The sequence below is a fragment of the Kogia breviceps genome, chromosome 17, assembly GCF_026419965.1.
Source record: "Kogia breviceps isolate mKogBre1 chromosome 17, mKogBre1 haplotype 1, whole genome shotgun sequence".
In the NCBI taxonomy this organism is placed as follows: Eukaryota; Metazoa; Chordata; class Mammalia; order Artiodactyla; family Physeteridae; genus Kogia; species Kogia breviceps.
The window spans coordinates 12,601,469-12,624,101 of NC_081326.1; the positions used below are offsets into that span (position 1 = coordinate 12,601,469).

A 22,633-nucleotide genomic window follows, 5' to 3' on the forward strand; every position below is an offset into this window, starting at 1 on the left:
CTGATTTTTTTTTTTTGGCAAGTTAGAGAAAGAGAAGCTTGCATTTGCTGACTTCACTGAACAACACACTCTTAGGGTCTTACGAGTCACCCTAGATCAGTAGGTTTCTTTGGGGGTACTTAAAGAGCAAGGCCATTTTATGGAAGGGAGGTGATAGCTGAGATCACGCATAATAATTTTTACTTAGCAAGTTTTATTTAGTGAGTTTTCAATATGTAGGGTATTTCCTTGATACATAATTGCGATGTAAGATCAAAGAAATAAGAGAAAAGGATCATTTGTGGTAGCAATAAATTTTAGTTACCTATGTATTTTTCCTTTTAAATAAGACATGATTTTTCTCAAGAAGTATGAAATCTTTGTTTTTTTATGTAATGTCCGAAGAAGATATTTTCATAATCAAGTGAATGTTTTATAACCCTTAGATGGATCGTGGTCTTATGAAAGCAGTGTCTGTCCTAATGTATGAATGGCTTTGTCAGTACAGTGCTGAAATGTCAAATGTAGTTAAGATGCAGCAAAATCTTCAGTTGCCTATTAACTTGTACAGGGCTTTTGTGGTTAACAGGGGGATTGCCGCACCAGAGAAGAGGCAATGATATTTGGCGTTGGACTCTGTGACAATGGATTTATGCACCATGGTAGGGATTGTTATTGTGGAAGCTTACAGATGTATTTCACTGTTTTGTTTTGTTAGGACACTGGGAGTGTCTCAGTGTTCCAGGGAAGTCATCTAGAGACAAACCAGCAAGACTGTCTGGGTCTTGCCATGTGTCCCTGTTGGGTCACCACATCTGCATTCAATGTCACTTTGGTGCCTTTGTTGTGTCTAACGACTCTTATCTACCAGTTGCCATGACTTCTCTTCTGTTTTTCTAGACTGATTCCAAAAAAGCAACAGCTTGAGCTAGAAGTTTCTAAAAAAAAAAAGCTGATATATCTCTTTGAAACTATTTTAGGTCAGACCCATTTTTTTTTTTTTTGAATGCCAGTATATATTAAAATGATTAAATGAGAGCATTTAATCTGAACATTTATTGTTATTTTTAGAAAAATGCTTTCAAAATTATCTCAGAGAACAAAATTATAAATCTCTGGAAAAAAAAATCTGTTTCTTTTTGGCTACTAATTAAAGATTGAATTACTTTCTTGCTTGATGACTTCATTTCCCTGAAATCTATAAAAATAATGAGACTTAGTTTTCCCTCTCTATTCATACCATCTTATAGATTCCATAAACCCAAACAATCTCTTTTCATTGTTAATATTTGCATATGTGTATATTTGATAGCTCTTGTACCTATTTGTCAATTACGCTCAGAAAGTTGTTACCTTTTTCCAAAGAAAAGAAGTACAGCAAAAGTTACAGCGATTTTGAGAGCATCCTTGGTTATCGTATATTCCTTTGGGAATTCCATTACATTCTAGTATCTCTGGACCACTGTATGAGTTGTGATAGGGGAAATATCTGTGTGTGAAGACCCAACAATGGAATGGAAGGAATGACATCATTATAGGGATTAAAACTATAATATCAACCTCTAAAGGTTTTGATTATTTTTCTCTTTAAAGTATCAACAAGCAGCAATTTTATCTAAATATTTATTTTAAAATATTGAGTTACAATAAAGGTTTTCCCTATGAAAGTCTCTGTCAGTAAAGCACAGCTAGTTCCCCTCATGCCTGGCCTTATTGATGTTCTCTTTCCCTGCCTTTAGACTGACTATTTCGTGGAGGAAAACAGTAGTAGCAGAAACACCATGTGAGTTTTGGGAAACTGCTTAGGTCATGTAGGCAAGACCTAACTCGATCTCAATTATATCCTCATTTCTCTTGTCAGCTACAACTTGTGTTACCTTTTAATTTGTGGTTGGTAGTTTCATTTGTTAACTCATGTTGCCATGAGTTATGGCAACTCATTCAAAGGTCAATTCGTACGTACAACTAGTCAACAGTTGTGATTTGGACCTCTGTTAAAATAATGAAATAAAAGAGCTGTCATTTTTGGTTGCCTACTATAAGCCAAGTTATTTACACTTACTACCTCATTTTCGTTTTGTCCAACATTATGAAGAAGGTTTTACTGCCTGCATTTTACAGGTGAGGAAACTGAAGTTCAAGGAGTTTAAGTAACTCTCCTAGTGTTGCACCCAGAATCAGTCCCAGACCTTGAATTTGAGCTCCCGGTCTGTCTTATGATAAAGCCTAACATTCTACTGTGCCCTGGGACTGCAGATCTTAGATCCCTGACTCAGTGAATCAACCTGTCTCAACAAGTAAGCTTTAGGGTATAAGGGTAGATAAGGAGAAATAGAGAAGATTTCTCTTTTAAGACACTTTGACGGTTGTCAGGGCCTCACTGAGTACAAATTCTTTCTATTAGTATTTAGCTTTATTTTTTAAAAGGCTAACAAAACATATACCTTATATCATGAGAGCGTGCCAGCAAGCTTAGGGACTTTGGGGGGAAATATTAATGTTCAGATAAAAGGGAAGAAACTGACCTTTGCAGAAATAACTTTATTTGAGAATAATGTTTTTACAGAAAAGAACTAGGAATTAGTGGGAACTAAAATCACTTTTCACCCAGAAGACATCTTTCTGGTTTGAAGGGTTGGAATAAAAGCGACCACAGTGGGAATTGCTCACACGCATAAGGGCAACAGTTAACCCACTTGAATTTTCCCATAATTGTGCAGGATATTAAAAACAGAAATGTTTTTGTGTTTTTACTTAAAATGTTTACTACAAATTCGAAACACGGTAGGTTTCTATGTTTTGAACTGCATACATTTTTTGATTCAATATAATCTTCAACTTAAAGTTGGGTTTTAATCTGGAAAGGTGGCAGACTTGGTTAAGAAAAAAAAAGTTAACAATGAAAAAAAGATTACTTATTTTAAAAATTCAAAATTCTTTAGGTAATAGTAATCTAAAGGAAACATTGGCTTCAGATTATAGAAAGAAATAAAAAAGGGTTATTGGGATATTTGTGAATGTAACTTGTTCTAGGTAATGTGACAAGGTATTAATTTACTGAGGTCAATTTGGGGGTAATTGAAACAGTTTGAATCTCTCTCTGTTTCCGTAGTCCTTGAAAAAAGTGAATTCAAAGATGAACCCTTACTTTTCCGCTTTTTTGCGGATGAGGAAATGGAAGGATCAAATATGAAACATCGACTGATGAAACATGATTTAAAAGTTGTAGAAAATGTTATAGCCAAATCATTATTGGTAAGTTTGTTACTGTGCTATGCAAGTTTTCTTCTTGATTAGACATTAACCGGAGATCACGTAAACATGTTTGACAGTGATGCAACATATTGTTTCATTCTGTTTGATTTGTAAGTTTTTTCATAGTTGTTTTACTAATAATGTTACTATTTTGCATTTCAGATTAAATCCAATGAAGGCAGCTATGGTTTTGGGTTAGAAGACAAAAATAAAGTTCCAATAATAAAGTTGGTAGAGAAGGGGTCTAATGCTGAGGTAATGTAAATTAGCATTTTTAGTTAACTTTTGTCTGTGACATGCAAACATAAAAGTTTTAAACAAAGTGAAATCAACCTTTAAGTATCTTTATGGAAAATAATGTTTCTGAATAATCTTACTCTGAGGTTCTTTTAAATACTGTTGGGATTTGTGACAGAGGTTGTCTGGGTACTTAAGGGTAGTGGGGGGAGGTATTATAGAGATCTACAGCTTGAACTGTTGACCTCCTAGGAGTCCAGGTGGCTTATGCCATGTCCGATTCTAGCCTGCAACCCTGTGGAGACTGCATAGGGTGGGACTGTATTGTGTATGTCACATGATTCTTCCATTAAATCTAGGGCTGTATCTTCTATTTTCCGATCACTTTTGATTGTCTTATTTAAGCACAATTTCCATCCGTAAAGCACATGCTTTGATTTATTTTCTCATTGGGTTAATGCCGATAAATGTGATTAACGTACTCTCACCTTACCAGACTTTTAAACAAAGGAATCTTCTGATCATTCATTCATTCAGAAATATTTATTTAGTGCCTGTTATGTGAGTAGCAGTGTTCTAGACTCTGGTAATACAGCAGTGAGCAAAACAAAGTTCTCTGCCCTCATGGAACGTACCTTCTAATGTTACATCCCAAGTATGTCAGGTTTAAAGTATTCCTACCTCTGCCTGGCTAATAAAATACTTAATCCTCAAGCAAATGTCTTAATATATAAATTTTTAATAAAGAATGAGAAAATGAATGAAGCATGGCTTTTAACTCTGAACCTATTTAAAGTTAGTAGCAAACTGTCACTTACCCTATTTGCTGACGCCCAAGGTCTCTGTGTTTTACCAACCTCATGCAAGACAAAGCTTCATGTACAGCATATTAATTTCAAACAAAATAACTCTGCTCAGCCCATACTCCGCTGGTGGGCCTGGCCAACAAATGACTGTTTCTATTATTTTCTATGATGAGGAAACGTTTTCCCCAGTCATTTTCAGAGGGTGTTCTTGGAGCCCAGCTTCATCTGACTCTGCCACCAATAAAATGCCCTCTCCCGGGTTTTCATCATTTGGCTGGTAACCAAAACAGTGTAGAGTTGATAGGCAGTGGGGTTGGTTAAGAAGATTGGCCTGGTTGGTGTGGAGAGATAATATCTTCCTTGTCATCCTTCCAGCAACTTGTGATCTGTGCCTGTTGGAGCTCTTCCCTGGTTCCAGGCCATTTCTCTCTCCTGTCCTGTGGTCCGCTATGCTGTGTCAGGCTAGAGATGTATATTTGGTTGTTATCCATGTCTATATAGAGGTTGAAACTCTCTCAGTTATTTGGATATAGATGGAAAACACAGGCAAAAACCTTAACCTGGGGTTTGACTGTAGTTAAAAGGATGAAATAAGAACTATAAAATATAACAGAAAAAAAGGGTTACAGGAGAAGTACAGTATTAAGTCCTGGAGGGAGGGAGGAGAATTTCAGTAGAGATGGTTGATCAAATTTGAAAGTAGGTCAAAGAGAATAACTGTTATCTCTTCTACAGTTCTGTATTGTGACATTGTATGGAAACATTGCAGATGTGTTAAAATGTCAAAATCTCTAAGTTCCAGACCCTTTCAGATTCTAATTCTGTGAAAAAAATAGGTTTCTTATTAAAATAAAATGTGATTTTTTTTTTTTTTTTTTTTTTTTTTTTCTGTTTCTCTCCTAGATGGCTGGCATGGAAGTTGGGAAAAAGATTTTTGCTATTAATGGTGACCTAGTTTTTATGAGACCTTTCAATGAAGTGGATTGCTTCCTGAAATCATGCTTAAATAGCAGAAAACCTCTAAGAGTTCTTGTGAGCACAAAGCCAAGAGAGTAAGTTGTATAATTTATGTGCGGTTTTTTTTTTTTGCGGTACGCGGGCCTCTCACTGTTGCGGCCTCTCCCGTTGCGGAGCACAGGCTCCGGACGCGCAGGCTCAGCGGCCATGGCTCACGGGCCCAGCCGCTCCGCGGCATGTGGGATCTTCCCGGACCGGGGCACGAACCCGCGTCCCCTGCATCGGCAGGCGGACTCTCAACCACTGCACCACCAGGGGAGCCCTTGTGTGCGGTTTTTTAAAAAATTAGACAAGGTGAATAAAAATAGAAAAGTTAACAGAGTAAACATCTGGAATTAAGCATCTCTCTGCTTGGCACATTTAAACGTCACCAACATCACTGATTCTGGTCTGTAGATAATGGGAAAAAGTACGTTGCTTATGATGGTTAAATGCTTGCTACTTAAATCAGGTAGTTTCAACAGAATAATATTCTCCTTTTGATGCCCCAATTTTTCTCGTCTGGGTTGGGTTGAGTTTGATTATGAGTGAAGAAGGCTAGTAGAACACTTGGCAATGAAAACTTTATTCTGCCATGTTCAGCTCTAAGAATTTCAGGGACTAGGAGTTGATTAGATACCAGTTATGATTAAATGTTCATAGGAGATGGGATCAAACCTGGGTGACAGACACTTCCATGCTTTCATGTGCTTAGTAATATGTCCATTCTTTTAAAAAACTATGTCTATCTACCTATGATTAGAAAAAAGACATGTTTATTATAGAAAAGTTAGCGAGTACAGGTTTTTCTAAAGGAAGACATTTTCTTATAATCATATTATCCATAAATGACCACTGTTATTTTTTTGAAATTCAGTGCTAGTTGTTTTTTTCTAAGTATTGACACACATACATATAATCAAGTATTTATAAAATGAGAACATGATTAATGATCTGGGGGGTTTTTTGAAAAAAATTAACAAGATATTTGGATATACTTAGAAAACATTAGCTTTTTGTCTGCAAATCATTGATGGTCTCATGTTCGTGTATTAGATTTCCATGATTTTTTTTAACTAATTGATTAATCCAGAGAATGTATATAAAGTGCTTAGCATGATGTCTTAATGTACTATGATTATATTAATATTACTATTTAAAATTGAAGTATATTATTTTAATAGTAATAAGCAACTTCATTAATTTGAAAATAAATGAAGGTTACTACTTCAGAAACAAAAAGGTTTATTTTAACTACTTATAAAAACATTCTAAGTATATACGGTATAGTATGCTTCCCTACCTGAATATATATTTTCAGCAATAGCTGGGTCCATCATTTATCTTAAGAGTTAAAAGTGCAGTGCGATGGGCTAGGTTCTGCAGTGCCATCAAGGTAGAGGCTTTAGCTTCTACCCACAGCTTACCAAGGGGTCTGAAGGAGTGAGAGTGACTCATTAAAGTTAGTAATTTAGGAAGACCTTGAGATACCGGGCAGCAAATAACCATGACAGTGTCTTCTCTCTAAACCTAATTATGGTCTATTAGTCACCCTTTCTCCAGCCCTATCTAGGATGAGGCTTATCTAGTTGCCTACCTCTGGACAGTTTGAGGGCATTTAAAAGGAAAAGGACAGACTGGAAAGGACTAAGGCAGTAGTATTCCAAAGCAATCATTAGTAAACTAAAGGCCCTCTCCATGGCTCCTTGCCCCCTGATTTAACCCGGCAGTTACTTTTCACTGATCATGGACATTTCAACTTAGAGGACTTTGAAGTCATCAGCTTCAGTACGGAACAGAAAGGGGCAGATCCTCAGTGCTAGAATTAAGTGCTAGATGAGCAGGGTTGGAACCTGGGTCTTCTGACTCTTCCCTCCGTGTTTGCGGCACAGTATCTGAAACCTGGTATTTCCCGTCCAGGTTCAAGCCTCTCTTTCGCCATTTGCTTGCTAATTGTGTTGCTTCAATAAACTCATCCATAAAAAATGGGGATAATAAGAGTGCCTATGTCACAGAGGTGCTAAGAACATTAAACAAATTTAGGTTTGCTGGGACGAAGTGAGAGAGTGGCATGGACATATATACACTACCAAATGTAAAATAGAGAGCTAGTGGGAAGCAGCCGCATAGCACAGGGAGATCAGCTCTGTGCTTTGTGACCACCTAGAGGGGTGGGATAGGGAGGGAGGGAGGGAGACGCAAGAGGGAGGAGATATGGGGATATATGTATACGTAGAGCTGATTCACTTTGTTATACAGCAGAAACTAACACACCATTGTAAAGCAATTATACCCCAATAAAGATGTTAAATAAATAAATAAATAAAAATAAAATGTACTGGGCACCTATGAGGTGCTGGGTACATTATGAAAGATAGCATTAAATAAGAAGAACCTATTCATGTGTTTCACACGTAGTATGTATTCCAGTGATGTTAGCTGTGACACTTATCTATTCTCTCATTTTGTTTTTTTTCACTGCTTCTTTGTTACATCAAGAGCACAGTTTACATTTTATTTCAAAACTGTTTTGAGGATGGGGTACTCAATTTTTTCCTTTTTATTTTTAATTTGTCTGAAGTATTATATATAACCTTTCCTTTCATATGTCCGTATTCTAACATATGATTCCTGTAAATCATTCTCATATTTTCTTATAATAGCTACTTATAATTTATGTAGTATCCTGTTTGGGGGAAAATGGCAAAAATACGACGGGTAAATACAACAGAATTTTTCTTTTGAACCTAGCTGTATTTTACACTTGATAACATCAAGGAATTTTTCAGAAGGCTTTGTAGCAGAGAATTTAGTGCACTTATTTTCCTACAGGAAACGAGCATTCCTCTTGTGTAAATTTAATTCTGCTTTTAATCGTATAGTGGTCCCAGCAGGGGAACATGTTTTCCAAAGGTTGTTTTATGAAGAGAGCCCAGTATTATGAACAAAATGCATCTCACGGTGCTCTGTATAAATTTTGTTAAGCAAAAATATCATCATCTTGAAGATTAGAGTAAGATCAACCTTGCTTAGCAATATAAGAAAGATAGAAGACCTTACTCAGAAAGAGTTTTGAGAGTTCACTATGAATTTTTCACAGTCCAAAAGCAACAATAATTCACCATGGCCAGAAAGCTCCAAGTTATTTCAGCAAAAGTGAACCCTCATTCGTAACATAGAGAAGCATGAGCTACCTCTATTTTTGGTTTCATGCTCAGAAGATGTATTTATTCCCTTTTCTTTTCCTCAGTCAATTCTATCTTCCATCTTCCAGTGTACCTTTGACGCACAGTAGTGCCAAGGTGACGTTCAAAGGAAGCAGATACAGCCTTATCCATCGAAGTGTTTAATTAAGGATACAGGAGGAATTAGTTGTGTGACCTCTGTGCCACCAGTATACAGATCACTTCATAGTGTGTAACCTAATTTATAATAACATTTTCAGCATTGCCTAGAACAGACAGTTTGCATTTCTATCACAGAATGCCTGAATGCCTGCCGGGGTTATATTTTAAATTGTGGGGCCAGCCTCTGCGTTCAGCCCTAAGGGCAGTGTATGGCTTTCTTGAGTTTTCTAGATGCAGTGTTGCTCTTTCATAGACTGCAAATACGTGCTGTTGTACCTAACTTCTGATTCTGTCTACTGTGCCCTTGAAGTGCTGCCAACTTTTATGTCATGATTAATTCATCACCTTTTGGAAAACACTTGTTTCTGGGGCATCAAGGGCCATCCATCAAAATTTATTGGGTTGTATTCATTTGTCTTTGCTCTCTCTGGCAATGTGTTTAAACTCATTTTTATTGTTATGATGTTCCATTTTGTCTCGCGTTCTCTGCTTTTTATCGTTGCTTTCTGATTTCTGCCTTCCTTCCGTGGAGTAGTTCGTTTCTTACTACCAGTGGGACCTCCGTCCCTGGTTTGCCATGACGGCTGACTCAAGGTCTCCATCTCCTCATCTTCTTTTCCGTGTGGATTCATTAAAAATACAGCTTTTCTTATTCTGGTTTACCTTTTGGTGTGTTATCCTTTTAAAATTCCACCGAATAAACACCAAAGTTAATCATATTTGTTAAATTCTTTTGCTATTGTGTTTGACAGATCTGTTCTTTAAAACCAGCTCTTTGTGGTTGCTCTTTGCTGAAGTTCCCAACAGGTAGAAACGTGTGAACCCTGTGTTTCTTTTTCTTTTCTTTTTTTTTTTTTTTTAAATTTTTATTTATTTATTTATTTATTTTTGGCTGCGTTGGGTCTTCGTTTCTGTGCGAGGGCTTTCTCCAGTTGCGGCGAGCGGGGGCCACTCTTCATCGCGGTGCGCGGGCCTCTCACTGTCGCGGCCTCTTTTGTTGCAGAGCACGGGCTCCAGACGCGCAGGCTCAGTAGTTGTGGCTCACGGGCCCAGTCGCTCCGCGGCCTGTGGGATCTTCCCGGACCGGGGCTCGAACCCGTGTCCCCTGCATCGGCAGGCGGACTCTCAACCACTGCGCCACCAGGGAAGGCCCCCTGTGTTTCTTTTATATTAATTTTAACGATGAGATTTCGCAGCGCGCTGATGCCTTCTTTGTCAGAGTAAACTAAGGAGAGAAGCTTCCACTTTACCAAGTATTTACGTAGGTCACAGCAGGGCAGTTTAGCAAAGCTTTCTCTTCTCATCTCCACTGACGCCCTGCAAAGTAATGTTAACCTCATCATCTTTCCGTGGAAACTGGCTCAGTTAAGGAGTTCATCCAAGTTATCCAACTACGAAGTGACTAAATCAAGATTCACAGCGAGGTTTGTCTGACCCCAGAGCCTGTGCCTTGTTCAGGATATTCTACACAACGACTGTGTTCCGTGGGGGAGCTCCCGGCGGCGCGCCTGCTCTGGGCCCGCCGTGCTTGTCCAGCCCCGTGTCTTTCACACGGGAGACTATGATACGCATTTACTGAAGCACTGAATAAAGCTGTGGACAGCTATTGTTTCAGCTCACTGTGGCGTTTTTAAATCGTCTTACCTTATTTTTGATTGGCTTTAGGACAGTGAAAATCCCAGATTCAGCGGAGGGGCTTGGCTTCCAGATCCGAGGATACGGCCCTTCGGTGGTGCATGCCGTGGGAAGAGGTGAGAAATCCATCCTGTGTGCTGACCGTTTTGCCAGCAGGTTTGGCGACTCCTTGCTGAACGACAATACGTTTAAAAGTGCATAATCATGTTGCCGTGAACTTTCTCACGGGTGTTTCTACTGTATTAGCTCAATGGCAGTATATTCCTAAAGCAATATTTTCAAAAAAACTCTTCAACTTGTAAGACATATTTACCACTGTTAAAAATTCATCAGAGAATGATGCTTCCCAATCTCACTTTTCTGCATGCTTTAGTTTAATCAAAGGATACAATGACTTTAAGGTTCTGTATTTTTCTCTGACAGCGAATTACTATATTTTTGTCAGCAATTCAAAGATGTGAGTGTTTGGGCTTAAGAATGATCTGTTTGCTTTATACAATATACAATGCCTGCTGCTATATGATTACTTTATTACTTTATTCTCAGAAGCCATGTATTTTATAAAGCATGAAATGCATTTTAAATTAAATAATTTATGTGACCCAAAACTTATGTTTATATTTTATTCTCTTTTTGTTTGATAGGCAAATCAGCCTTTGATATCTCTTGGTAACATACGTACTTTTAAATTTTATGCTAACACTAATGTGATTTAAGGGAATAACTGTTAGATCCCACATTGCTGACCATAGTAGATAAATTGCTGCTGTAGCAAGAAGGATCACTCTAAACATACAAAGCCATGTGTTTATCTTAACAAGAGACGTGCATGCTTTTCTTTACTAAGATATGTGAACTTCAGAGCATCTTAACGTGATCACTCAAATATTAGACTGGAAAATTTTGAGAGGACATTGTGATCAGAATCAAATTGATCAAGAATATACTAGCTAGGGCTTCCCTGGTGGCGCAGTGGTTGAGAATCCGCCTGCCGATGCAGGGGACGCAGGTTCGTGCCCCGGTCCGGGAAGATCCCACGTGCCGCGGAGCGGCTGGGCCCGTGAGCCGTGGCCGCTGAGCCTGCGCGTCCGGAGCCTGTGCTCCACGACGGGAGAGGCCACAACAGTGAGAGGCCCGCATACCGCACAAAAAAAAAAAAAAAAAAAAAAAAAGAATATACTAGCTAGACCCCTATTAGATTATAAAATTGCTTTCATTCGTGTGTATATGATAAAAATTAGTCTTATTTCAAAAATTGTCTTTTCACTCAGAATTTTAAAACACATAGACTAATAGACATTTAAAATGTTTCCAGTAACTCATTAAAATTATAAAACTGAAATGGGATTCATTGCATACCAAAATGAGATATTTGATACATCAAATATCTCCTTCATTGTCACTAAGCCAAAAAGGAGCCAGTCACAGTATTGATACTACAAAATAACTGAAAACCGAAGTGAATCAAACTGTGTCTGTTTCCCTATTACAGTATCTTTTAAAGAGCAGGGTTGTATTTGGGGAACTTAATCAGAGGGTAGGGCCAATTCTGGTTACTATGCTTTTTGCTTCTGAAGAGTAAAAGAAAGACTCATGTGCTTTTCCTTTCGAGTGTATATTAAATATGGTATTAGTCTGTGGTTTCCTTTTGCACTGTAATTTTGCCATAAGAAAAATAAACTTCTTTCCCATTTTTCTTCTTCAGCCCTTTCCCCATGGTCACACACTAGAGCATATCAATAATTGGACTTTCACCTGTGGAATCTACAATTCTAATATGCCAATTTCTGACTACAGTCTCTTTTTTGGGTCTCTTATCTGGTTGCCTTAAAATTTGGTTGGTTCTTCAACAAAAAATGTTAAAACAAAATTCCATTGGGACCTCCAATCTCGGGATCCTTCTCCTTTTCTCCTGGTTGATTATATCCCTCAAAGTGCCACTTCCTTCCTTTGCCAGCTTTATCCCCGTGGTGGGTCACTTCCATCAGTCTTGTCCGCACTGTTAGGGTCCTCTCATCCCTGTCTCCCAGGTACATCCAGGGTCCTCTTGTGCTTATACCTCAGGTGCATCCAGACCACCTTATTTCAGCTTTGGATAAACCTAACTACATTCTTTGCTTTCTCTCCTGAGCAGCTAGGAAAACACTATCATGGATGTGGAATTAGTATCATCCCAATTCACTGTCATGTCTTTTACTGAGCCCCTGTTACTACTCAGCAGTCTTTTTATGTGTCTGATCAGCTGTCTCTTTTTCTGTTCATTATTGCCTCCTGTCCCCCATGATGATTTCCGTTTTCACCTCACAGACATATTCAGTCTCCCAGGTATGAAGCCCTCCAAGTCCCACACCTTTTTTTTTTTTTTGCACACGTTGTTGGCTGTTTTACCATCACCAATTTTTCTCCTAGTCTAGAGGAAGAGGTCTTCCATTTTCCTCTCTGGAGTTCAAGGTTAATATCTCTACAGATATTCTGGAGTCCACCCCTTCAGATTCCTCCTCTGGGGTATTACACTGTCAGATATTCTGTTTCCAGAATTTTCAACCTTTCTCTCCACTGGATTTCTATAGTAGAGGCTATAAACATGCTCAGTTGTTTCTCATTGAAATAAACAAAGAAACAAAGCTGTCTTAAACTGAACAGTAAATACAAAACCTTCCCTCTTCCGTAGTTTCCTCTCTAGATCCTCGCTACACAGAGTGAGGTCCACAGACCTACAGCATTGGCATCACCTGGGAGCTGGTTAGACATGCAGAATCCCAGGCCCCATCTAAGACTTACTGAATCAGAATCTGTATTTTAACAAGACCCCCAGGTGATCTGTATGCATGTCAAAGATTGAGACCCTTCGCTCTAGAGTAATGCTGTCAGAACTTATTTTTGTCATGCCAAACTTCCTGAAATGCTGGGCTTTCCTCACTTCCTATTTGAATTTTAGCCCTGTGCTATAGACATCTCCTCCCACCTCCTACCCACGTCTCCAAGAGTAACCCATGTCTTATAAGAGTAATCATGGACTTAACTGGAAAATACAATGGACATTGGGAGTTCTTGTCTTAATTGAATATTCTGCTGCATTTGTTTAAACTGACTGCCCTCGTTGGCCTAAAACGTTCATTGTCTTGATTTCTGAGATGGTACTTTTCAGGTTTTTCTCCTACCCCTCCTCTGCCAGCTCTTCATCTGTTGACCCCTGAACTGTTGGCACTCTCTTCTCTTCTTTGCCTTCTTGCTCTCCGTAAACAATCATATTGATCCTCTTTGCTGGGGATTTCTAAATCTCTTTCTCCCGCCCAGATCTCTTGAGTTCTATAGCCTAGATCTAATTGTTTATTAAACATCTCCACCTAAATGCACCTTTGGCACCTTAAGAAACCCAGTATTATCCCCAACTGAACTTTTTATCTATTCTCTGAAGCTGCTTTACCTTCTGTATTCTCTCTTTATTTAAATAACGCCATCTACGCAGTCACTGAGTCCGAAGGCACAGGAGTGACCCCGAGTGCAGGCTAGAGCCTTTCCGTCAGTGCCATCATCAAGCATCAGATACTTGATCTCGTTCTCCCCTTTATAACTAACGCTACCTTAATTCCATCCTGGGAGTTCGCAGTGGATGCTTGCTGTGATTTAGATTTTTGACTTAAACTCCGATGAGCCATCCTCTGTTTGCATAGGGGAGGGTTGGGAGCGATCGTGTCACTTCTCTGCTTAAAATTCTTAAATGTTTTTCCTCTTGCGTGTATAGTAAGGTTCACCCTTAGGACTTCACGCAAAGCGCACAGAGACTTCACCACCTGCCTCTGCTTTGCTCTCCAGTCTCTCTCACCCACTCTCATTCTAAGCTCACACTGACTGCTCCTGTGGTTCCCAAATGTCCAGGTTATTCTTGACTCAGTGCCTTTTTTCAGGTTCTTTTTCTTCTTCTTTAAAAAAAAAATTTTTTTATTGGAGCAGAGTTGATTTACAGTGTTGTGTTAGCTTCTGGTGTACAGCACAGTGAATCACTTATACGTATACATACATCCACTGTTTTTTAGATTCTTTTCCCATATAGGCCATTACAGAGGACTGAGTAGAGCTCCCTGGGCTATACAGAGTCCCCTGTCCTTATTAGCTATCGATTTCATATATCGTAATATGTATATGTCATTCCCAGTCTCCCAGGGTATCCCTCCTCCCCAGCACCCCCTGGTAACCATAAATTTGTTTTCTACGTCTGTCACTCTACTTCTGTTTTGTAGATAAGTTCATTTGTACCTTTTTTTTTAAGATTCTAGGCTGTTCTTTCTGCTGCGATTTTCCTTCCCTCCCTCAAGACTCAGCTCAATCCAGAAAAACCACTTAATATTTCTGGGAGTGAATTTTAGTGAGAAGAAATGTATACTGTTTTCTTGAATATAAATTATGTTCTTTAAGATGTTTCATAATTCCTTCATGGGAGAAATTGCTTACAAAGGAAGGCTCTCCTAACATACTTATAAGTTTTATAATCATTGATGTTAATTATGTACATTGTATTTAGCAATGGTGCTTTGTAAATGTTGATTTGCTCGGAATATCAAATGGTAATGATTGGAAGGTTCTGAAGATCTTAACTCACCTGTTAGGATATGCCACTATATCTGCAAATAAATGATGGACAGTTGATGTTTTTTGATTAATTTTATTCTCCACAAATTGTCTGGTTCCTGACCCTTTGTACGTATCCTGAACTCTTATTTTTCTTAGCAAATCCAGTCCACTCCTAGTTGCTAATTGATTTGATTTTTTTCCTTAAGAATTTCTTTTAATTGTTGGCATTTTAAAAAATGAAAGTGAATACTGTTTAAGTATTTAGAGATTTTGTAGACTAAAAGAAGGTAAAAAGTCCTGTATTTCTGGCTTTCTCATTGTGCCATTATATATGCATATTTAGAAAATTAGATCGGTTAGACATTTGAAAGGGAAAATAACTGATTAGCATTATAAAGTTCTCTTCACAGTATCTCTTCAAACTAATTCTTCAGGGGGTGGGAAGATAGTTGTTCAACACAGTTTGAATGGCCAGTTAAAAAGCAGGGAATTTTTGAGAGGGCATTGCTGTCAGAGCCAGATTTATCAAGAACATGCTAGCTGGATGTTTACCATACTTTAAAATTGCTTTCCTTACGGTATATGGGATAAAAATGAATCATATTCCTAAAATTAGTTTTTGGCACTTTTCTCATTTGTATTTAAAGGAACTGTGGCTGCAGCCGCTGGTCTTCACCCTGGGCAGTGTATCATCAAAGTAAATGGAATCAATGTCAGCAAAGAGACACACGCCAGTGTTATTGCCCATGTCACGGCCTGCAGGAAGTACAGGAGACCAACGAAGGTAAATTACCCTTGGCTGGTGTAGCTGTAATCGCAAACTTGCACAGAAGGCCCCGGGGACAGCATGGGATAGTGCCAGGGCTGTTTGTGGTTTCCACTGACAAGTTCACGTTTAAGTGCAGAACTTTCAATCTCATAATGCTTGTTTTAGCTGCATAATTAGTTATAATCGATTCTGCTTAAATGGCCACATTTTGCTGCTACAGTTTTATCACCAGTTTATAAAGTACTCTGGGCTATTTTCATTTTCATTGTGATGAGTTTTCAAATAGCTAACTGTTTATCAAATTGAAATCCAAAGGTCTGAACTGTTTTCTTGACTCTTGTGATTGCCTTAGAATCTGTAATAGTCAGTGCATACCTCCGTCTGTATATATGAATGATAAATGCTTACACTGTTTATTATAAAACTTCTGTGAAAGAGAAAAAATTGTGGGTTTTATAGCGTCTGTGATTGACTGTTGGATATCTTTTTATTTACGTAGCTGGATTTAGCTTTTAAAAGAAAATACCAATATGTGCTTGCCATTACTTAAAATTCTAAGCACTGTCCTCTGATCCAAAGTTTAAGTGCTATACAAAAATAAAATTAGAATCCTAATGATAAGTAAAGCTTATTATCTCATGAGATACAAGGGAGTGTTGGATTATAAGAGAAAATTCTCTCAAATTAATTAACTGAGTGCAAAAGGAATTTTAAAGGACAGGCTTTCTATTTTTTTCTGTCATGCTTGGTGAAGTACTCTTTTCTAGATTTGAGTATATGACTTTGTGTCCAAAACAGAAAGATGAATGGCTATTTTCTCCTAGGCCAGGACTGACATCCTGCAAAATACTGAGCCCACAAGAAAAGAGCTGATCAATTTTGCTTACTAATTGAGGTCAAATGAGCACAGCAGATTGGAATTCACAATAGATGTGTAGGTTATTTGGACTGACAGTAGTTTAATAAATAAATATTTATTGAACTGTATTAGTAAATGAAGTTTTCAAAAGATACTACTTAAGTGATCAAATTTTTCCCCTTCTATCAAAATTTTTTAAAGTAGCCAAATTGATTTGAGTTCCATTTCTTTTCATTTCCCCTGTCTTCCTTGTTGGAGAGGTGTTGATCAGTGAAATAATTAAGAAAAGCAATAAATGGACAGAAAAATTCACTAACTGAATAACATGCTCTATTGGGTATCCATTGCCACAGAACAGAGTGTCCCATGACTTAGAACAGTGATTAATTGTTTCTCTTGGTTCTCCGGGTTGACTGGGTGTTGGCTCCTGTGAGGGCTTCGTCCTGATGTGGCTTTGTTCTGCTGGGAACTGACTGGTTCTGGGGTTCTCCTCCTGATGACCTCTCACTCCAGAGCCCCTCCACCTGACCTTCCTTTCCATTCCGTAACAGAATTCTCCTTTCTGCGTGGTGTCTGGGTTTCAAGAGGGAGTATTGCAGGCAGTCAGCTCTTTACATCATGCTTGCTACTGCTTTCCCTTTGAAGAGTCAGATCACGTGACCAAGCCCAGGTTGAGTGTGGGAAGGAGCTACACAAAGGTGTGAACTCTGGGGGATGTGGTTCCTCGGAGGCCACAACAGGTCACCAAGGCGTCCTTGAGTGATTAAATGTTAACTAACATTTTAATGATGGATAGCAATATAATAATCAAACACAATTGTGAAGTTAATACAAGAGAAAAATGGATAGTACAAATTATATCACACTTCAGTCATGCAACTCAGCTTATCATCTTACCTAGGAAAAGTACAAACATTTAAGTAGTAATGCAACCCTGAAAGCATTACTTGGTAGCCGTTTCATCTCTCATTTATCTAAATAAGACAGGAACTGCTACTTCAATGAAAATATAGGATGATTTATGACGTGGGAGGATTAAAAGATAGTTATATCAATTGGGAACCCCATGAGATAAAAGGTGTTCTTCCAATTTTCGTATTGGTTTGATTCACAAAAACCATTAAATGTGTTGAAACATATGTGACTCTTAGGAGAGCATTTAAATCATTTGTACAATTATAGAGCATTGCTTCTTCAGAAAAGTGCCCATCTAATATTTATTTTAAACTGTAATTTATAGGGGCTTCCCTGGTCGTGCAGTGGTTGAGAATCCGCCTGCCAATGCAGGGGACACGGGTTCGAGCCCTGGTCCGGGAAGATCCCACATGCCGCGGAGCAACTAGGCCCGTGAGCCACAACTACTGAGCCTGCGCGTCTGGAGCCTGTGCTCCGCAACAAGAGAGGCCGCGATAGTGAGAGGCCCGTGCACCGTGATGAAGAGTGGCCCCCGCTTGCCACAACTAGAGAAAGCCCTCGCACAGAAACGAAGACCCAACACAGCTAAAAATAAATAAATAAATAAATTTTAAAAGTACCCTTAATTTTTTAAAAAATGTAATTTATAATTCATTTTGAGATAGACTTGAGTCATTTAAGACATTTGGGAAATACATCTTATTTAAAAGCCTATCTATCTTTGGGAGAAAAAATCTCAAGCTTAAAAATGTCAGTTTGTTGAAAAACATTTTCTTTTTAGTTTTATCATCCTATCAGATTCTCACTGACTTAGTAATCTTTTTTAAAAAAATTTATTTATTTTTGGCTGTGTTGGGTCTTCATTGCTGCGCGCGTGCTTTCTCTAGTTGCAGCGAGTGGGGGCTACTCTGTGGCGTGGTGCGCAGACTTCTCACTGCGGTGGCTTCTCTTCTTGCAGAGCATGGACTCTAGGCACACTGGCTTCAGTGGTTGTGGCTTGTGGGCTCTAGAGTGCAGACGCCATAGTTGTGGCTCACGGGCTTAGTTGCTCCGCGGCATGTGGGATCTTCCCGGACCAGGGCTCGAACCTATGTCCCCTGCATTGGCAGACGGATTCTTAACCACTGCCTCACCAGGGAAGTCCCTGTTGAAAAGTAATGCCACTGACTTTCTATGAGTTTCTGACATTGATTTTCCTTCTCTTTCAAATGTTACTGTATTTTATTGTATTTAAACTAGAAGAATAAGTGAAATTGTCAACTCTCCTTTTGAAGCAGGTTTATGAAATGGATATGCATTTCAGGAAGCACTAATACCTCTGAGGTTTCTTTCTCTCCCTCATTTCCAGCAAGATTCCATTCAATGGGTTTATAACAGCATTGAGAGCGCTCAGGAAGACCTTCAGAAGTCTAACTCCAAACCCCCAGGAGATGAAGCAGGGGATGCTTTTGACTGTAAAGTAGAAGGTGGGTTCCTGCTTTTTCTCCTCATTGCCCTGTAGTATTTTGTCCACGTGCCATTGCCGAGTCCCAGTTACTGAAAACCTTATATGTTCAAGCCACTTCTTAGTCATCTCAAATAGATGTCACGTCAAATCCTTAAGTCATAATTGCTGGTGACTAACAGAATAGCTATGACACTTTCTTAGGTACTTTACTAAATGTTTTACGTGGATTATCTCATTAAGTCATCAAAAACGAAAATTTATTAAAGGTGTGATTATCATCATTCTCATTTTATGGGAGAAGAAATAGAGACCCATATAGGTGGATGGACGTGCCCCAGCTAGTAAGTAGTGGAATGAGCTTTCAAACCCACGTTACGATGTTTCCTTATTTTGAGTTTAAACATTGTGTGTACCTTCCCACTCCGCTGTGGTTCACAAACCAGCAGTATCAGCATCACCTGAGTAAGACAGAGATGCAGAATCTCAGCCCCACCCCAGATCTACTGAATGAGAATCTCCATTTTAAGAAGATCTTATCTTATCTGTATGTACATTACAGTATGAGAAGCCCTAGTTTAGAAGGTCCATAGTTCCTTTGAAAATACATTTTTTTCCTTTTCTTTTAAATAGAAATATAGTTGATTTACAATGTTGTGTAAGTTTCAGGTGTACAGCAAAGTGATTGTTATACATACATATGTATCCTTTTTCAGAGTTTTTTCCTTTATAGGTTATAAGATATTGAATATAGTTCCCTGTGCTATACAGTAGGTCCTTGTTTTGAAAATACGTTCCTGATTCAAGTAACTTTTACTGTATTCTTACAGTAATGAAGGAGGCAAACTAATAACATGAGTTTGAGGGGGAGAGAGATCTTTTTGCGGTACGCGGGGCTCTCACTGTTGTGGCCTCTCCCGTTGCGGAGCACAGGCTCCGGACGCGCAGGCTCAGCGGCCACGGCTCACGGGCCCAGCCGCTCCGCAGCACGTGGGATCTTCCCGGACCGGGGCACGAACCCGCGTCCCCTGCGTCGGCAGGCGGATTCTCAACCACTGCGCCACCAGGGAAGCCCGAGAGAGATCTTTTGATAAGGACTCATAGCATTTCTGTTTTCTCAGTGAAGCAAACCTGCAGGTCACTGTATTCAGTGGCGAAGCGTGAAGGGACTGAGGCAACTACATTTACGTTTGCATTTAACAAATACCCTGAAATATCATTATAAACTTTTTCATGGAAGTCCTTGAATCCTCTCCTACATTTTCTTGGTATCTTTCCACTTATACTCTTGGTGGATGTCTCTGGACATTTTTATTGTACTACTAGGTTCTTCCAAACCCGCATAGCTGGAGAATTTGCTATGCACACTGAATCATGTGGGGGTACTTAGGAAAAGCGGTTTTCCCTCCATTCCTGGAAGACCACTTGGGAGGAGCTGCTCGGATCATGAACAACATCAGAAATATTTCAATCTCATTGGAGCAGCAAAGCTGTAGTGCGAAATCAGCTCTTTTATTTATTCAAACCAGGACAAATCTCAGGACCTTATCTTGAGGCTTTTATTCCTCATTTATAGTTAGTTTTTGCTAATCATCATTGGTGCCACAGTGAAAGGCAGAATGGGTTAATGAGAGGCTCTGGAAATTGATTTATAGCTATTCTTAGACTTAATTATTTTCAAGAAAACCATTTTTCTGCTTTTGCCTATTTTTTTAAAGTAAATTTATTTATTTATCTTTGGCTGCTTTGGGTCTTCGTTGCTGCGCGTGGGCTTTCTCTAGTTGCGGAGAGCAGGGACTACTCTTTGTTGTGGTGCGCGGGCTTCTCATTGCAGTGGCTTCTCTTGTTGCGGAGCACAGGCTCTAGGTGCGCGGGGCTTCAGTAGTTGTGACACGTGGGCTCGGTAGTTGTGGCTCACGGGCTCCAGAGTGCATACTCAGTAGTTGCGGCGCATGGGCTTAGTTGCTCCTTGGCATGTGGGATCTTCCCGGACCAGGGCTCGAACCCATGTCCCCTGCATTGGCAGTTTGATTCTTAACCACTTCACCAACAGGGAAGCCCTGCTTTTGTCTATTTTATATTTACTGTTTCTGCTATTCTAGGGCTTAATTGTGTTAAGTAAACTAATATACTGTTTTCGCCTATTTAATATTTACTGTTAGATTTCTCAGCAGTTTCTTGCTTGAGGCTTTAGGTGTTTTTTCCCCTAGCTGACTGATTGTTGGCCAAAACCCTATAGGAATACATTCCAGATGGAAACTTTATTACAGTGAACAGTGACACATTTTCGCAATGAGTCAGCTTCAGAAGATGCTGTTTGGGACAATTCAGGCACTCTCTGCTTAAAAAAAATAATTATTCCATCTCCTTTCTGCTTCTTCAATATGGTTTTCTGTATTTTTTCTGCTTTGAGAAAATATTCATCCAATGTTTGAGGCAGTTTTAGGAGCCCTGACTTTAAGTTATGCATGCTTTTAATGAAAAAATTGTACGTTTAATGTTGATAAAGGTATAAATAGGCATACACATGGTCCATAGATCAAAATGGGTGTGCAAAGATAAGACTAGTCCTGTTAGAGTGGTAAGATTTGGATTGGTCAATCATGTAATTTTTAAAATGTTCTTATTTTTAAAAATGTTAACAAGAATAGACGCTTCGAAACTAACACACCATTGTAAAGCAATTATGCTCCAATAAAGATGTTAAAAAAAAAGAGAATAGATGCTTCATTTAGCACAGCAAATTTAGTCACCCTTTAAAGAACTCTTTAAAAATTATTCAAAGAGACTCAGATTATTTGAAGAGACTAACAAACCCTTCCTGAATGTGCTGGATTAAAATTGTATTCATTCCAGAGGTAATTGACAAGCTCAACACCATGGCAATCATCGACGGAAAGAAGGAGCACGTGAGTCTGACGGTGGATAACGTCCACCTAGAGTATGGCGTCGTGTACGAGTATGACAGCACCGCCGGGATCAAGTGCAACGTGGTGGAGAAGATGGTAGAGCCCAAAGGTTTCTTCAGCCTCACTGCCAAGGTGCGAGCGATCCCTGCAAAGGAAGGGATTTTGTTCTCGGTTAAGCAGCTGAAACCCTCCCTCACTCCCAGTTTAAAGAATGTAAATAGCTGTACATGTTTCAGCTGTCCACTCATTCAAGTTCTTTTTCTTGTTCTTTTTTTCCCCCATTACTCAGTTTAGGTACAGTCGTTTTGTTTTGTTTTGTTTTGAATTGATCTCTTGGAGCACAGTGTCCTGTTAGATGGGACGTTTGCCCAGGCGAGCGTTAGTGATTTGGCAAAGGTGTCTTTGCATTTAGTAAGTTTACTACGTCTGTTAATTCAGTATCATGAATACGTTTCAGACGGTTTTCATGACAGGTGGTACTTTCCTAAATGTACATAATCCTGTGAAGAATATTTGAAGTAGTAAAACGCATGCAAATTCTGCAAATCTCATGTATATTTCATAAAATTGCTTGAAGCTTAGAGATCAGTGTATGAATAGATCTTTAGGTATTTATACAATTCTTAGTTGCAAAGGATCTTGTGCTTAGTCCTTAGACTACAGCAAAACAGGAAGGGAGAAAGGGGGTCTTCATCCAAATGGATAGAACATATGCTAAGTAAGAGGCAACCCTGTGTTTGCTTTTCATGATCCTTCCACAAGGTAAATCGGTCAGACTCCTGTTGGACCCTCCACAGGCTGGAGCTTTCGTGTTCCATCTGCTTTTGTATAGCTTTGCTGCCTTTATTTCTTCATTTCAATTCTTGTTTTGAATGTGTGTCGTTGAGATAGATCTAGCATTAATAATATG

General features: G+C 39.0%; 1 protein-coding gene across 3 annotated transcripts in view; it reads left to right on the forward strand.

The window, feature by feature from the left end:
• The window catches only part of PREX2 (phosphatidylinositol-3,4,5-trisphosphate dependent Rac exchange factor 2), a 286,917-nt gene that overhangs the window by 133,864 nt on the left and 130,420 nt on the right, over positions 1-22,633 (forward strand). For all 3 annotated transcript variants that reach the window (XM_067017094.1, XM_059042584.2, XM_067017095.1), the window contains exons 15-22: positions 569-641; positions 3,092-3,234; positions 3,397-3,489; positions 5,181-5,329; positions 10,286-10,371; positions 15,475-15,611; positions 18,719-18,836; positions 21,671-21,855. In XM_067017094.1, coding sequence (XP_066873195.1) covers positions 569-641; positions 3,092-3,234; positions 3,397-3,489; positions 5,181-5,329; positions 10,286-10,371; positions 15,475-15,611; positions 18,719-18,836; positions 21,671-21,855 — 984 coding nt within the window. The remainder of the gene's footprint in view (positions 1-568; positions 642-3,091; positions 3,235-3,396; positions 3,490-5,180; positions 5,330-10,285; positions 10,372-15,474; positions 15,612-18,718; positions 18,837-21,670; positions 21,856-22,633) is intronic.